The 18,100-nt window shown below is 32.6% G+C and overlaps 1 protein-coding gene across 7 annotated transcripts in view; it reads left to right on the forward strand.

Annotated features, from left to right (window-relative positions):
* Positions 1-18,100, forward strand: part of CACNA2D1 (calcium voltage-gated channel auxiliary subunit alpha2delta 1) — a 462,827-nt gene that overhangs the window by 314,132 nt on the left and 130,595 nt on the right. For all 7 annotated transcript variants that reach the window (XM_019746896.3, XM_019746894.3, XM_019746897.3 and 4 more), the window contains exon 7: positions 16,272-16,403. In XM_019746896.3, the coding sequence (XP_019602455.1) occupies positions 16,272-16,403 (132 nt within the window). The remainder of the gene's footprint in view (positions 1-16,271; positions 16,404-18,100) is intronic.

The raw sequence follows: 18,100 nt of genomic DNA on the forward strand, positions 1-18,100 counted from the left end.
ACAACTAGCCAACAAATTACTTAGATGTTGAACCAACTGAAATCATATGCATATTAATATGCATACATATATTATACATATAAATGTACACACCCACTCTTATACAACAAATATATTCTGATAGTTCTCACTAATCTTCCTGAAATATCACTAATCACTTACTTATATTTGTGTCACCAGTCTATGTATAAAATGACTGACTAATCTGCCTTTTTCTGCTTCTCAGGATTTTTTACCCAAAATGTTTAAAAATCAAAATTTTAATCTAAAAGATTTATTTCCCAAATAAATCTTAAGACAATTTTTACCAAGTCTTAAATCCCTTATCAAACAGATTTCACTTACCTAGAGCTACTAAATAAATGTCATTTCCATTCTCTTATTTTTAATCTTTCATTCCTTTTCTCTTTCTCCATAATCCAGATTTAAAATATATGACTGCTTAGGGAAAGCAAAAACCCACAGTTTATTCTCTTAGAATGTAGATGATAGGTTGATTTCAGACTCTAACAGTTTTAAATTTACATTTTTGCTCATTTCCAAGTCAACAAAGTACTAGCAAAATACATAAATATTATATGTTGAAATTATATCATCTCCAATTTATTAGTTTTCTAAAACTCAAATGAATTCATTACCCACAATATTTGATATTAACTACCTTCCCACTGACATACTGCTCATAATGAAGACAAAGTGTAATTGAACTAACATGCATTCTGTAATCACTAGGCTAGAGGCCATATTCAAGTTAAGAGATTTGAGTTTAACCTGGGTTAGCAGGCTATAAATTGTGTGTGTGTGTGTGTGTGTGCGTGTGTGTGTGTGTGTGTGTGTGTGTTCTTATATATTATTCTTAAATATGCATATATAAATTATCAATAAAATGTGACATTTTTGCATTATAGGAGACCATGTATGATATTATCATATCATTACTGTTAACTATAACATTGCTAAATTCAGCCTTAGATTTTTAATTAATTTTTATAATGAAGGATACAATTTTAATGGAAGTTGAAAATATTAAGATTTATCAATGGATCAAATAGGAATATTATATGCCTTGCTGATTTGAATTTAACACTAAATTATATTATTTAAAAGTTTTACTCTGAAACTTTTAGATTTTTATCTGTCTTATAAAAGTTCCATCTCACATTTGACATTTTACTGGTGTTCCTTTGTTGAATTTCTGGATAAATAATTAGATGTTGTGAGTGACCCATTATCTCCTGTCTGCCCACCTAAGATTTAGCCATGCTGAGTTCAGACCTTCTACAATAGTAAAAGTATGCAAGGTTTTAGTACAGTGGAAGTTGAGAACTCTGTTCTAACCACAATATTCTTAATTTCAAACTTCAAATTCCTTTGGTAACATACAGTGATATACATGCATAGTTGTTTTCTTCTTTAGATTGCATTTTATGTTAATGTACAGTTACTACAAATTTAATCTATTTATATAATCTTACACATATAACAATCTCCCAGGAGTTTATTATTAATATTAAAGGAATATTGCATGTGTAGTGTCTGCATCTACATTTGTCTTTGAGTTCTAACTCAGTGAGTTCTAAATCAATGTAAAATATTGCCAAATATTTAAATTTTGTTTTATTTCAGTTTACCCACAAGCCTATGCTTTTAACTACGATTTATACGTGTACATTTCAAAAATTACAATTATAAGCTCTACTTAGAATATGACACTAAAGTAGTTGCCAGAAAAAAAGTAAAACAGTTAAAGACATCAGTTTTGACACAAAATAAAAATAGTTGATATAAAAAACACTTTTGTTTGAAATATTATGGAAAATGAAAAGTTGAGAATATCATTTCACATCTCCTACTTAATCCTCATTTTACTTTGCATAAATGCACATATGTACACATTTCACATCTGTATATCATTTGAGTGTAGAACTCATTCCAGCAAGCTGTGAGTTGATTGGAATTTCCAATAATAATATCTTAACCTAGAGAAAAAGTATACTTCCATAGTCTATATTTCGATGTTGATAACATAAACTTCAACTTATTCTGAACTAAAAGAAAGAAGAGAATTGTTTAGGAATGGATATAACAAATATTGTCCATAAGTTTCAGGGACATTTTAACTTTAATGCAAACATCTTTATGCTCCAAAAACTAATAATACCTCTGAAAGATTTTTAACTTCAATAAAAGGTACAGCTTCTAGACAATGAGATTAGATGTTTGAATTTGGTTTAAAAAATAATACTTTATAAAGTGATTAATAAGATGGTTTCTCAGTGGTAGAAAAAAATCACTGCATATACTTTTAGAAGTGAGGAAATAAATTTACATTCAAGAGAATCTTTTTTTGAGAATATTATAAAGAAAGAGTAAATTCAATCTCAATTTCATAATATTTTTATTTTCTAAAGGCATAAAAAATTGTTTTTCTGTCCTCATGAGAAAATAATTATGTGAGGTTTTGACAGTGTCTTGTAGGGTTAGTATAACTAAATGCTTGTAAAATGAATTAAATGGTATTGATTGCGCATACCATAAGTATACATCAATTTAAATAGAGAATGGGATAATATGATCTGGTGCCCATAGTGATACACACACACACACACACACACACACACACACACACCCACTACCTTCTTCTCTAAGACGGTATTGCTACCTTGTTTAAGGATATGTAGTTGGAAAAGATACCCCCAGAAATGTTAGCAATAAAATGTACAAGCTTTTGGTTTTAAACAAAAATGTTGGAGGTATCACATTTAGGAATAGCAGATGCAAAGGCAAGAAAATGGACAATTGATACTTTAGTAGAATATGTATAAAGATTTTCAGTTGAACCAAAGGAATGAATAGATTTTGCTTCATGTTTATTTGGAAGGCCAGAGAAACTGACTAATAACATAAAAGACCCTGGCTTACGTCAGTTTGATTTGGAATACAAAGTGACAAGAAACTAAAAGCATCTTTTAGAAACATGAATAAAATTAATATCAAGGAAAATACATTTGGGGAAGAACGGTAAAATGTATTTCAGCAAACCATGTTTATATCAGAACGGTAACTATGTGTTTAAAATTAAATTGACTTTATTAGTTCTTACATTTGCCTAATTTACTGTTTTTTGAAATAGAAGATTTAAAGTCTTGATCTGTATATTACTTTCTGATATTAAATTTCACTGAAAGGTTGATTGAAGTTTCCTTTTTAGAAAAATCTTCTATGTGTCTAAATAATTAAATCTTGTCACTCTTTTCTTCTGATGAATGAGGGTGGTCTGCATTCATGCCTTTAGAGCTTCTGATGCTGGTTTAAATCATTTCCAAAAGTCAAAGGTGCAAGTGAATTGCAGAAGAGAGCTGCACAATGGTGGTGAGGAGAGTGTGTTCGACAATTTAGAACGTCTTAATAATACACATATGAGTCCTGTGGTAGAACTTTATGGGCTTACAAGACCATGTAATCATCGAGCCTCAGTCTCTTGAGGCTCTCTGTAAGTATACAGGCACAATAGATGACCTCATCATTCTAAGGGAGGCAGAAGGGAAATTGCTTATTCTCTAGTGCACCGCAAGCATTAAAGTGCTCTACATACAAGAGAGGCAGGCATTGTATCCCTGGGTACTTGATTTCAGTCAATAACTATTTTTTAAAAGGCAAAATTTGAAATAGAATGCATTAGAAGATAATGGATTTTCATTGGTTTTACTATCTTTTCATATTCTCTCTTAATGGACTGTGAGTCATACGTAGTACACGGAATTTGTATTCAGTGCACTCATTTTACTGCAGATGTGAAAACTGTATTTGAGGGGCACACTTTGTAGTTTTTGTTAAATGAGAACAATAGATATTAAAGTATACTACACCCTGATTACTTTTTATGGAAAATGTGTTGTTGTTTATGAGAGTTAGGTCCACATTGTTTCCTTTTGACCATCTCTTTCTGATTAGTAAAACTTTTAGTATTTAAGGAATTGTAGATCTTCTTGGTGTCAATACTTGATGACTTCATTCAAACTGGATAGTTCCAACTATCACTGAAACAATGATGCCCAAAACTGATTTCTCCATGCAGACGTCTGGCTAAGCTGCAGATTTATTTCTCTAATTGCCTTCTGAATAACCCTGTTTAATACATATCTCTCATAGGTACCTCAGATTATACTCAAAATAGAATTCCTCATTGTTGTCCCCAAACATACCCCCCTCCCCCTATCTTCGTTAATAGTACTATCCGGGACCAGGCCAGAAAACCAAGGCTTCTCTTTTCCCCTCCCCACCAGCGGGCACAGTGGTCTGTAGATTATTTCTCCTCAACATCTTTTTAATCTCATTCCATTCGCTGTGTCCACCACTACTGTTTTAGTTCAGACCATTATAATCCCTCACCAGCCTGACTGTAATAGCTTTCTGTCTAGTTTTCACCATTCACATCTGGCTTGCTTCCAATCCACATTCAATCTTGTTTCACACTGGCTTCTGAGTGAAGTCTCAAGTACAAATGTGATTATTTCTTACTTCTGCTTATATGGCTCTCTGTAATTCTCAGAATATTATAATTTTGTATTTAGTACCCCTAGGTCGTTATTATAGTATGTCTTTAATCTTATGTTGGCTGCCATTGTCCTACATTCCCTTTGTGTCTTTCATTCACCATTCTGAATAATTATCAGCTCCTGTAACTTCTGGAATGAATGCCTTTACATTTTGGTTTGTTAATTTAGTCTCTGTGCCCTGCATAGGATATTCGCTGAACCAGCCACCAAGCCTTCCTATGACCTCTCCATTCTATTTTAAAACTGTGTGTGTCACCTCCTCCAGGAAGCCTTTAGTTACCACCCCCTGACCCTTAAAACAGTTACTTAGCTTCTGATAGACAGGTACTGTTCATAGAATTTATGATACAAAAGGAAAATTTGATGTAAGATGGTTTGATTTATCCCTGTCTTCATTACATTTAGAGCAACTTGAGAAGAATGATAACTGTCTGATTTTAGTTCCAAGAGCTAGTTAAGGATATTAATAAGTGTTTTTGAATGATTGAGTACAATGCTGGAATTAGACTTTCACCTCTCAAGTATTCCATCTATTACAGTAAAAATGACCAAATTATTTTTAATCTGCCATGGTTTTTCTTTGTGTTGTGTATATCTGTTTGGATATTTTTTGGTTTCATGAAAACTGTTTTGAGGTTCTATTTTTGAAATATCACACTAGATCCTAAAACCATTCTATTGCTATCTATGCATTTCCTAGTTGTCAGTATTGTTAGTGTCTCTTATCTTAATAAAATGCTTTATATCAGTCTTCCCATGGTGCATTCTTCCTCTTTCAGGTCCCACCTTAAAATATTGTTTCTTCAGAGTGAACATTCCGTATGACAGAAATCAGATTATTAGGAAATGAAGCGCACAAACTGGGGGATACTTCCTAGGGAGGTTCTTAGAAATATTGACTGGTATAAAGGACTCCCTAAAAACTGGGCCACGGGGTGTGTATCAGGAGCTTCAAAACATCTGCATTAAAAGGAATTGATCTATCATAGATATTTTGAGTGTAGCTAAAAAACAGACTAGAATGATTCTACTCCTCCAATTCTTATGATGTCCACCATTCACCTATCTCTGTGCATTGAAGGGAGGAAAAGGAATTATTGGATCATTTGTACCTGCTTTGATATGGTATAGGACAATGAAGGTTAATCAAAGAACTGATTTTTTTTTAACTGAAAATTACATCTAACTTAAAAAGGTGACCCAACACATGAGAATCACATTGATATATTAATTTACTTTTTAATTAACAAATATTTTTGAATACCTCAGCACACTAGTCATTACTGTTCACTGAATTCCCATTATGCATTAAGTATAGCATTATATTTTCATAACAACCCTAGATATTACAGGTACTGTTTTCTCCCTCCTGTACCTGAAAACCCCTATGCAATTGCATAGTTTGCACAGTAGTGTACATCTGTTCATTAAACACAGACGTCACATTCCATTGCCTCTTCCACTATATTTTAGGTACTGGAGAAAAAATAAACAACGTGTGGTGCCTACCCTAAAGCAAGACAGCATAATAGAAGACAGGCAAATAAACAAGGATAATGAAATATGGGAAGTATTTTAATAGAGGTATATAGAGAAAGCTATAGAGGGGTGGAGAAGCAGTTTATACTCTGCTAGATGAGGGGTAGTTGGGGTAGGAAAATCAAAGAAAACCCTACAGAGAAGGTGATACTGAACTGTGATTAAAAAAAAAAAAAAAAGAAGTTTAACAAGTAGGCATGGTAGAAAAAACTCCAAACTGAGAAGACAGTGTATGCAATGACATGGGAGACATGAGTGAACTTTGTATCCTATGGGAAGGGCAGAAGTATTTGATTATAGCTTGTGTTTACAGTGCACAGAAAAGCAGTAGAAGAGGAGGTCAGAAGATTGGAGGGAAGCCAATCATAAAAGACCAGGTGTTATGGAGTCTAAGTGCAGACTTTTAATTAGGGAGGACATTTGCCAAGTAGAATACTGTGTTAGCAGTGAGAAGAAGGGATGAAAATGAGCTGAGATTGGAGGCAGGGAGATTATTTGAAGGTTATAGCCAATATAAGATTGTATACCAACTAAAATAATGAATACTCGTAAGTAAATAAAAAAGGTTATAATGAAAGACCTGTGTGTGCCCTGGAGGGAGAGAAGATGAAAGATACACAGCAGCTAGAACCAACATGGTGACTTGGTCATATACCATCTTCTGGTATACTTCATCAGATCAAAATTCTTTAAGCCATTTTTAAAAGTCTATTTGTGGAGTATTTGTTAGCTCACATGTTGAATCATTTATAATATTTTAAAACTGTCAGGGTAACTTGAGTTTTTTCAACCAATTTGATTTTGATAAATTCAGACTTTCGAGGGGTGATATTAAGCTATGAAAGAAAATTTTAAAAATCATTTATTTGAATAGGAAAACATTTAATTCTGTATTATTAGGGTATTGCTGAATAATGCAGTAGTTAGGACTGATAAATATAAATTTAATGTGTCAACTGCAGTATGTACTTTAAAATCTGAAGAAATCATGTTCACTATAAGTATCCTGAAAACTGACATTTGATGTATTTGTTTTTTTGTTTTTTTTTTGTATGTAGATGTCTAGCTGTATGAATGACAAAAATACGTAATGAGGGCTCTGAATGTATGTATGTTTACATGCGTTTGGGCAGTTCTCGATTCGTGTGCAACTAGAGATGTAAGGATATTAACCTCGTGTTGTCTTAGAAACGGTATTAGATTTCATCCATACCTTTAGGTAACATGATTCTATAAGTAATCTCTGATTCAATTTCTTCGATTTATTTTGTTTTGTTTCACTCTGAAGCAGTGCATGGTATTTAAACCAAGCGATTGCTGTCCTTGATTAGAGCCAACTATGTACCGTGTTTCAATGCACTTGATGGTTGCATCTTAAAATCACTAGACAACTCTTTATTCTAAGACTGGTTGACACAAACCCTTAAGTACCAAGCAGTGTCTGCCTCATTGACAGTATCCCCCTCGTCCCCAGGAGCCTTGTTATCCTTCTTCAACCGTATCTCATTAGTCAGCTCCAATATTTTTTGATCCTTCTTTTTGAATTAGGAGTGAGTCCAGCTTTATATGGAAGTCTCAGAGGAAAGGCACGAGAATTCCCATATCTAATTTTGTCTGTAATTCTCACCCGGAGTTTTCTCTAGCTTTAAGAGAACTGTTTGTGCATAATTGTGTGTGGGTGAGGGGTGGATGTCTGGGATGTATATTAGATCTTATGTACTTTAATTTCTTCTACCAGAAATTTAGAGTGTCTATACTATATTCATGTCAGCATTCACCAGTGTGGTTTGATTGCAGGAGCACTGGGAATCTCTCATTGTAAAAATTATCCCCTCACCAAAATTATACAGTACATTAAATGTTACTGTTAGAGATATATGTTTTGTTTTGTTTTGTTACTTTGTATTATCTTATAACAATGTAAATAGTTTGGGAAAAGTGAGCACAGTTTTCTTCAGAGATTTATAGCACGGAGATTAAGTAGTGTTGTTGGAGGTAAGAGCAAAGGTTTCTTGAGAGGCAAAAATATGAGGCTTCAATCCCTCATCCTAGCATTTCAGTATCTCGATCAAATTGCTCCATCAACATTTTTTTAAAAAAATATTTTCAATGCTGAGGATTGAGAGGTAAATAAGGTAATAATAATAATGATAATGATAAGGGCAGCTAATATTTATTGTGCCATTACTAAGTCACAAACGGTGTTCTAAATACGTGTAATCTTCAACACAGCTCTGTGAGTCCATTATTATTATTCCCATTCTGCAGGTGAGGCAAATAAGGTTTAGAGAGGGGAAAGCACTTTCCCACGGTCAAATGGCTGGTCTGACACAGACGCTTGGCCTGTGAGTGGGAGGGCAGTCCATGAGAATAGCCTTTGCTCATACTGTGTACGCTCATGTACTCAGTTCTTAAGTGTCAATTATTCAGAGGGCATGACTGGCAAGATAATTTTTGTATGCATTAAAAAAAAAAAAGCTCCATCAATTTGCAATTCTTTAAATTTGGCCTTAATTCCATATTAATTCTTATATGGCTTCCAACTTCATTTCTATGCTCTCATAGCTTCTGATTTTTATTTTTAAACTCATGTTTTATTTCCCTTTTTAAAACTTAAATGAAAGTTGTTTAGAACATTTTCAGCTATTTATCTGGGTCTGTGTTTAATGGAATATTATTATAATATATAGAAATACATATTCAACAAATTTTTGCAATTTTAATTACAAATAGTCCAATTTGTAATTAAAATAACTGTGTATTAATGGAAGAAATTGTATCGTCTTCTTCAGGTAATTACTCTAAAGTTCCTGTTAACATTTACAAATTATGAAATGTTCCCAAATTTAAAATTATAGTATTTTGACTAGTTTCAGTGAAGAGCATCTCATTATATGAGAGCTTTTAAATAAATCGGGGGCGAACAGAAGGCTTGTGGCTTTATTACAAAATAAATGGAGAGAATTGCATTCTAATTACTGTATATAAAAGAAGTATGTTAATTGTTCAAGTAAAAGAAAATAACCAAGAAGAGTAAAATAATATGCAGAAATGTTAAATAGAAGCTGTTGTCTATGTGAGATGTCTAAAGGAGATGTGCGTGTTACAGTGTTTTCATCCAGCTAAGGAAAGGACTATAATAAAATCATGTTCACTGATTCACTTTTGTTCATAAGCTTATTTGGTATTCATATTAACCCTGAAGGCTATCTAGGATCCTTAGTGTATGCATGTTCATTTCTTAGATGAAAGAACAGAAGCACAAGAAGTAGAATGATTAGTTTTAAGTCACCTGTTGGGCCAGTGATAGAGACTCTTTGCTACCAAAGTCTCTAATTGGTGGTGATGGTGGTGTTTGGTTTTGATACTACTAGGAACAGAAAAAACTTGGAATGCTTGAAAGATGAAGTCTTTACCTTATTTTCTAAATGTTATTTCTATGCAAAATCCCTACCCTGCACCCCTCCAAGAAAAATCCTTCGAATATAAACATGACATTTGATCCTAGTGTCTTCTATTCCACTTGCATTATTCTTATTTTCTTTAATAATAAAGTGGATTTCTTCTGAGCTCCCTCTATGGGCTCCACAATTTGCAGATTTCATTAAAGCAGAACAGCTGTGTTCTGGGCAGTAGCCAGGTGCTCCATCGATGGGAACTAAAGACATGAGGAGCAAGACCAGAAAGCTCGGTAATATGGGGTTAGAGAATTGACAAGGACAAGGGCCTTTTAATATTTGAACCAAATTAACTGTAGAAATAGAGGCTTATCTCCTCATCAGGGTCTACGTGTGCCTTGGGGCCTTCTGTTCTCCCATCCTCAGTGGGAGGTGGAGTCTGGTGCCTGAGACATGATTAGCGAGATTAGATTTGGTCGTCCCATCTCCCTGTATTTTATTAATCTTTCATTTGCACTGGGATTAGATGAGATTCCCTTAGCCAAATCCACTGAAAAGATTCGTTCATTTTAATATTTATGCACACTTTCTAGTCCTTAAAGTGGATTCTTTTTGTCGGTGTGCTTAATTGGATCAGTGGGTTTCTTCTTATTAACATTTTTCTTTTTAGAGATTAGGGTTGATGAATAAAATTAGTGACATCTGGCTCAGCTCATCTGTTAAATGCAACTCTTTTAATGACTACCTTATATACTATGGGATAAAATGAAGATTTGCTAGAAAGATAAAATGTTTTCTTTAGAATCACACAGTAAGTGTCGAATCATTAGAAATAACAACGTCAAAGCAAAACTCTAATATTCCATGACTGTCCAAAAACAGAACGTGGGGAAGGATATTTAATGGCACTAAAAATTAATTTTGAAATCCTTACTTTTTTCAGGTACGAGAATAGCGTGTTAGCGTTCTTGGGATGAGACAAAAATTTGTTCAATGCAAAGGGTATCAGAATGTAGCCTGAAGCATTTACATACTTTAATATCATAAAATAATATTATTTTAAAAATATATCAACTTTCACTTTGAAGTTTTCTTGTGGCTTTTTATTGACACTATTTATTGGGAATATTGCTTTTTTGCAAAGTGGATTCATTGTTTTGTGTTTATATTTGTGATTATTGTTGTCCTTGAGTAAGGTTTCTACTCCTGGGCACTATTGACATTTTGTTAATTTTTTCTTGTGGGAGCTGTTCTGTGCATTGTATGATGTTTTAGAGGATCCTTGGCCTCTACTCACCAGATGCCATATCCTCCCACCAGTCATGACAATCAAAAATGTCTCCAGACAATGCTGAATGTACCCTGGGGAGGAATATTGCTTTCAATTGAGAAACACTGTGCTACAAAGGCATAAGTGATTTTTTTTTTTTTCAGATTTAAAATTCTAAATAATTAGAGCTACACATAAAATGAAAGCTTAGAAATAAATAGCTCATGAACACCAAGAATTTTTGAATCTGACACACACTTATTTGAGTGCTGTCTCTATAACTTTGACTTTGATTTTTGGCAAATTGTATGCCCTTTCTAGGTTTTATTTATTTTGTCAACTAACAAAGGAGATATTAGTATATTAGAATCTCACCTGAAGTGTCATTCTAAAACTTAAATAAGACAATGCATAGAAAATGTTAACATACCTGCTGGCATACAGTAAGGGCTTAATAAATATTATGGACTTTGTTAATACCATTGGCAATAGTGTAAATAATATAGGCTAATTTTATCTCAATGCAAGGCTGTGATAACAAAATGGTGTTATTAGTTAAATGGAAATAGTATAGTAAACATTTTGACTGGCTCTCTTCCTTTAATTATTTAATTGTATCATATTTAGCATTGTCAAAAAAATAACTTTTATTTTCTGAGTATTTACTTAACGGAGTACCTATTTAAGGGAATATCTATTTCCTTACATAGCTTTACGATCTACAGGTCTTATTAAAGATTTCTCAAAGCTATTTTGTGTTTTTACAAAATATATCTTTGATACAGACTTACCACAGCTATTTTATATTTTAAGTAAATCTTAACAAATATGTCTATCTTCTTTTTTCTACATGTATCTGCTTTGTTTGAATGCCATAGTTGATGTTATGAATAACTTGAAGGTTTTTTAAATAGTCATTTAGTGCCTTTAATACATGGCGAGGCCCTGAACCCTGAATAAGTCAACAAAATGTGTTCAAGCTTACAAGGGAGCAGCAACGTAACACTTTATGGGTGGAAGTTTACAGAAGAAAATTTGATTCAGAACTTGTAAATGATTCTGTAGTCCATGTCAGAAGCAAGCTATAGATGTAAGTCATGTATTTTAGCAGAATTAGCAGCAAAGTGAGGTGCTTCTTTTGTTCTGTTGCAAATTAGATTTTTCTTTCTTCCCTTGAGAAGCCAGACTGAACAATAGAGTACTCTAAAAGAGAGAATCGCTGAACACCAAGGCCATGTTTTTGAAAACTATAACAATAGAGATGCATACTTGGCTTTCTGAATCAATTATCAGTGAAATCCTGTTATGCCATTCAGAATAGAGGCCCCAAAGTCAAGGTTTGCTTTTCCCAGCATTCACTGCTTTTAATAGACTTAGCCTTGGACATCCATAAAAGACTTATTTTTGAAAAATCTAATTTTCTAGCAAACACTTTTATTTCTTAAAAGTTGATAGAAAATGAGGACTAATTTGATTTGCTCCCCAGCATATGTTGTCACTTTGGCTCAAATACTCTTACAAAAATTAAAAAAAAAAAAAGAAGAAAGAAAGAGAGAGAGAGAGAGAGAGAGAGAGAGAGAGAGAAAGGGAAAAAAAAGGAAGAAAGAAAGAAGAAAGAAAGGAAGGAAGAAAGGAAGGAAGGAAGGAAGGAAGGAAGGAAGGAAGGAAGGAAGGAAGGAAGGAAGGAAGGAAAGAAAATGAGGACAAATTTTGCTCTTAAAGTAGCCATAAGACACTTAGCTTAAGTTTACTAGTTACTGGCAGTAGGTTCAAGGCTAGATCACCAATGACCAGTTGCTCTTCTACAATGAAAAAAAATATCACTCATGTACTTCTAATCTCCATTCAAACAAGAAATTAGAAGTTTGTGTGAATTTATTCTGGAATTCTTGTATGAAACCCTATTTAGCTTCTAAATTATATCAGTATTTCATCAATTAAATAAAATCCTTTACATTTTGATTTCTTGTTCGGGACTTTCAAATAAAGATTGTGACTTATTGAAACATAATTTCATTTTAAAAGTGTTTATAAATATACAGTGACAAATGGAAACCTACTTATAATATGTTGAACTTTCATGAGAGTGCCACAATTATTTTTTGAGTGTTAAGTCTTTATGTGAATTGATAATACAGTTCTATAATCCAGAGTAATATTTGCTGAGAATAATTTTCCAAGCAATTTGATCTTTTTTTTTTTTTTTAAATCATAGAAGGATCATGTTTTATACCTCTTATTTTAAGTACTATGGTGTTAGGAAAATAGGAGACTGAAAATACTAGCTGAGGCCAGAGAAAGGCACCTCAAGACTACATAAACTCTTTGTAATATAAAAGAAAAGATCTCCGAATAATAATTTTAACTTTTTAAACGCACTTGGCCTTTTACCTAGTTCAAGCCAGAATAGTTCATTGAAAACATCTTCCTAAATAAACTCTACTTGCAAATTTGAAAGAGACACAGAGAGAGGGAGAGAGAGAAAAAGGAAGATGTGTGTATAAATATAGTGAAAGTAGCAGGAGAAAAAAGTAGATGCAGGAAATGACATAAATTTATTTTAGCATAGCCAATATTCTGCATTAGTTTTATTATTCCATCATCTGCAGATTACCCAGTTAATACAGTGTTGTTTATCCTGAGTTATGCTGATAGCATAGAAATGGAGAAATGTTGGGCTCTGTAGGAATCCTGAATTAAGCTAGTACTTAATTTTACAAGGTGAGGAAGATAAAATATGCTCATTTCAGGATACTAAAATAATATGTTATCAGTCAAATATAATTCATTATGTGAATCAGAAAGATATAGCCAAATAATCAAGAAGGAGTTAAATAGTATTTGTATTTGTTGGTTTGCTTTGATGCTTTACATATATGTATATATATTGTTTTTTTACATTTTTAGTTGTTTTCAATATAGTTTGAGGGAAAAAAAATGTTCCTAGTTCAGTAATTTTGTTTACTTTGTAATATTGGTGTTTTAATAAAATCGAACAGAATTATTGAATTGAATAACTCTTGCTCTAAAATTCTCTGATTAAGGGCTGGAGATCCATACTCTCCTCATTGTATAAATCCCATGAAATAGAATTATTAAAGACTACGTGTGTTATTGTAGATAGCTACAACCATGCTCTCCTCTGAGGAGGTTGTACTAGTTTTGTACTCCTGTGGCCAACTTTGAATTTTGATTTATCGCTCTGGACTTTCAAATAAAGATTGCAACTAATAGAGCAATGATTGCATTCCAAAGTCTTTATTAATATACAATGACAAATGGAAGTATGTGTATCCTCACTCATTGTTCCCCACTATCAAGTTGACAAACCTTACTCAAGCGATAGGTCTACAATACCATTTTTTTTTCATTCTGGGTAAAATTTAAAATCAATTCATGTACCCGTTCTGCAAATATTTTATGTACTTTGCTCATTTGAAGATGAACAAATTTTAGGGGGAAAAAAAACATTTGGAAATCTACTTTAATAACGTCTTATCTGAAAAATAATTTTCAAGTGTATAAACTGCAAATTTTAAAACGAAGCACCATGATGATAAGAATATTTCAGAGCTTCACTTTTTTCCCAAGTATATAAAAGTATAATTCATAGTGCATCAAAGCCTAATATTTAGTCCCTGTTATCAAATAAAACTTAAGAAAAAAATTAGCAGCCTTGAAAATAAATAAACCTTTATTAAAAATAATTAGATATCAGTTGTTGCTTAATGTGAATTAAAGAGTCAAGGAAATTGAAGAGATAGAACAGATTGGACATTAATGAAGTCTATCTGAATCATAAATAAACATTATTTGTTCAGTGGAATATTACTGTTAAATTCATGAATGTTTAAAGAAAAGTACGATGTCACTCTTTCTGTAATGTTTTGTATATCACTATAAATATTCATGAATAGTGAGTATAAGTTCAGGTTATCTATGTGAATATAAATTTTCATATAACTGGTCACTTAGTATTGATTGGATCATGCTTTTGCATATGAATTCACTAGTCCCTCAGATGCACTATGAATCTGACCCAGCTCATGAATATTCACACACACACTGATCTTTCTGGAAGTAATCACATCTATAAAGATGAAAATCTTAGTTTTCAATAATGAGAAATGCATTAGGATGTTGGTCCCAGAACAATTTTACAATACCCTGTTTTCATTTTTTTGGTAAATGATAAACTTTAATATATAAATACATATACTGTACAGCTTTCTTGATAGAAGCTCTTTTTTTTTTTTTTTTTTTTTTTTTTTACCTTTCAAAAGCTTGTGCATGATTTTGTCTGCTTCCTTTATTTGCTGTGGTTACTGAAAAGAATAAAAGTTGAACAGTATGTCCAGTCTTTATCACAAGTTAATTTCCACGTTTTAGGTTTGGTGGTAGATTCTCAAACGCAGAGTAGCACAATGTGCTAATCTGTTGGGGACATGGTACATAATTTACAGATAAAGACAAAAAAAAAAAAAAAAGACAAGAGATTGTCTGTCATGTTTTTGTGAAAATGGAAAATAATATTTTAAACCAGTTAGATATTGAATATGTTAGACATAGGATGCTATAATCATGGAGGCCCATAATTATCAATTATATACTATTTTAACCCACATTATATTCCTCCTTATAGTGCTTCTCTTTCCTTCTAATGAATGTCATAAGTTTGTAATACCTGTCTAGCGTCAGTCAGCAGTTATAAGTAGGTATCAAAATTAATGACCTGACCCTTATTATCACTACCTTTATGAACAATAGTTTTCAATTAATAATTATTAATTGAACTAACCAGAAAAAGAGAAAATTATTGTTCATAAAGGTAGTGATAAAGTCACAGCTACTTGCTGTTTCTGACACTGATACCGTCAAGCCTCTGAATGATTTTTTCTTTGTAAATGTGTATACATTTTTTTGTTGTGTAAACACACTTACTGAACTGTCATGACAGACATGTGTTTTGTTTTGTTTTTCTCAAGTCAGGTAACAGACCAGATTATGTTAGCATATCACACAGAATCATTAATAGTAAAGATAGGTGGTCATCAATCTGTGCCCTGAGGTGTCCTGTAGATTTCTTCAAAACCACTTCAAGGAGAGGAATGCCTCCTACCCCTTCTCAACCAGTAGAGCTGTTGTCTGTTTTGTATATCCGAGTCACATGAAGCAATTTTGCCCTCCAGGGGTTATCTGACAATGTCTGGGGACAGTTCTAGTGGGGTAGAGGCCAGAGACACTGCTAAACATTCTATAAAACACAGGCTAGCTCCCACAACAAAGAATTACCCAGCAGGAAATATCAAAAAGGCCACCGTCATGTAAAAATGTGTTTGAAGAAATAATTCCCTGTCTAAACTTTTGATAGCCACTGGATGAGAGTATTTTTATAGGTAAAGCAATGAAAATGCATAACATTATTTTGCAAATAAATGAAGACTGATCCAATTATTAATTATAAATTTGTATTAATTTTCCTTTTTTTTCTTTTTCTTTTTTTAGCAACAATTGTGTTAAATGAACTCAACTGGACAAGTGCCTTAGACGAGGTTTTCAAAAAAAATCGAGATGAAGACCCTTCATTGTTGTGGCAGGTGTTTGGCAGTGCCACAGGCCTGGCCCGATATTATCCAGGTAAGTGCTGGGAGATTCAATAGGCACCAGATAAAATTTAAGTAGCAGTCTTAATGTTTCTTGAGAGCACTGTTACCTTCTCCTACACTATAAGAAAAAAGATAGTTATCATGCTGTTTTTTAAAGGGAAAGAGTATTTTTCCTCACATGGCTGTATATCTACCAAAATCACTTTAAACCAAAACATGAGAAGCAGCTGGAGTGTTGGCATCTGGAATCAGGCCAGGTTACTCTGAGACCACGAGCAGGTATATCTGTGTACCTGGAGCAGGAGAGCATCCTGAATCCTAAAACAATCCTGAGATAAAGATCCAACTGCTCAGCATCGACCAAGTTGTGAGTCACATCAGAGAATTGAATAAAATTTTTGGAAACTAATTGAAATGTTTCTCTCCAGATTTCAAGTCAGTGCTTCTATATAAGAAGTGGATGCTTTTTCTTTAATCAATGAATGTGGATTTGTTAAAATGGGTATGACAGGAAATGAAATTTCAATGAAAATAGAACTTTCTTATGTGTAAGGTTGGCTGGATTAATTTTGAGGGAATCTCAGTGATGATATATAAACATTGAAGATGAATATATTTTATAAATTAAAATGAATAAACCCTTTGGTAATGTCCTTTATTCTCATGAGGGAGGATAAACAATAAATCTGTAATAAAAATGAAAAGTAATCACTAGTAAATCCTAAGAATCTGTTGAAAAGACTTTTAGTGAAATATCTGATGGTATTTTTAACTTCTCCACTTTTTAAAACAAGCTGACAAGCACAAATAAATTATTTTTTTTCTGAAAGACATGGCCTGAGTTATGGGATACATACTAAGTAATTTGACTTTAAACGGTATAGAAGAGAATTCTTCCTGAGACTTGAGTTTTTCTACACATGGTTAACAAATAGAATTAGTCAAAATACAAAACACACACACACAAAAAAAAAACACAACAACAAAAATGGGGTGAAATAGAAATTAGATAATATATACCTTTTTATGGCAATAGCAATGAATAAAAGTATGTCAACATCATCAGACTGAATAGCATTCAAATAGGTAAAGGCATAACTTATGCATGGTTGCAAATGCCAAATGGTAAGATCAGTTGATTTTTTGCAGAAATCCAGTGTGTTAGGAAAGGCCTACTTTGTATTTTCATGTTGGAAAAAATGGTGAGTTAATAAAATATTAATGTTAATATCTGGTATGGGGAAAATATCACATAGCTTTAATAGTAAAATGTTCTACTTACAGAAAAACTTCAGTTTAATGTTACCTTTCTAAAATACTCTTAAGTTATGTTACAAACATGTTAAATATATCTCATGAGGTTGAAAATTTTAATATATAACATAAGGAAAAAAAGCAACACTGGTCATGCACATAATAAGCTTGATGTAATAAACCTTAAAGTTATATATGCTCTTATAAAACATTTATAAGTATAATTTTGAAATATAAGAACTAGATACTTAATAGCCTATTTAATACACAAATGTAAGAACACCTTTATCAATAACTTACAGCATTATGTAGCTTTTAAGTCTTTTAAAATTCATTATCTCATTATAAATATCCATATGCGAACAGTTGAATGGAAAGAGGAAAAGATAAGAGAAAATTATGATAGTGATGAGAAACCAAGAGCCCAGTACCAGAGGGAAATTGATGATGCTGAGAAAGAAAGAAAGGCAAACA

Source organism: Rhinolophus sinicus, chromosome 4 (genome assembly GCF_057876585.1).
Source record: "Rhinolophus sinicus isolate RSI-liver-muscle chromosome 4, RSI-T2T, whole genome shotgun sequence".
Classification (NCBI taxonomy): Eukaryota; Metazoa; Chordata; class Mammalia; order Chiroptera; family Rhinolophidae; genus Rhinolophus; species Rhinolophus sinicus.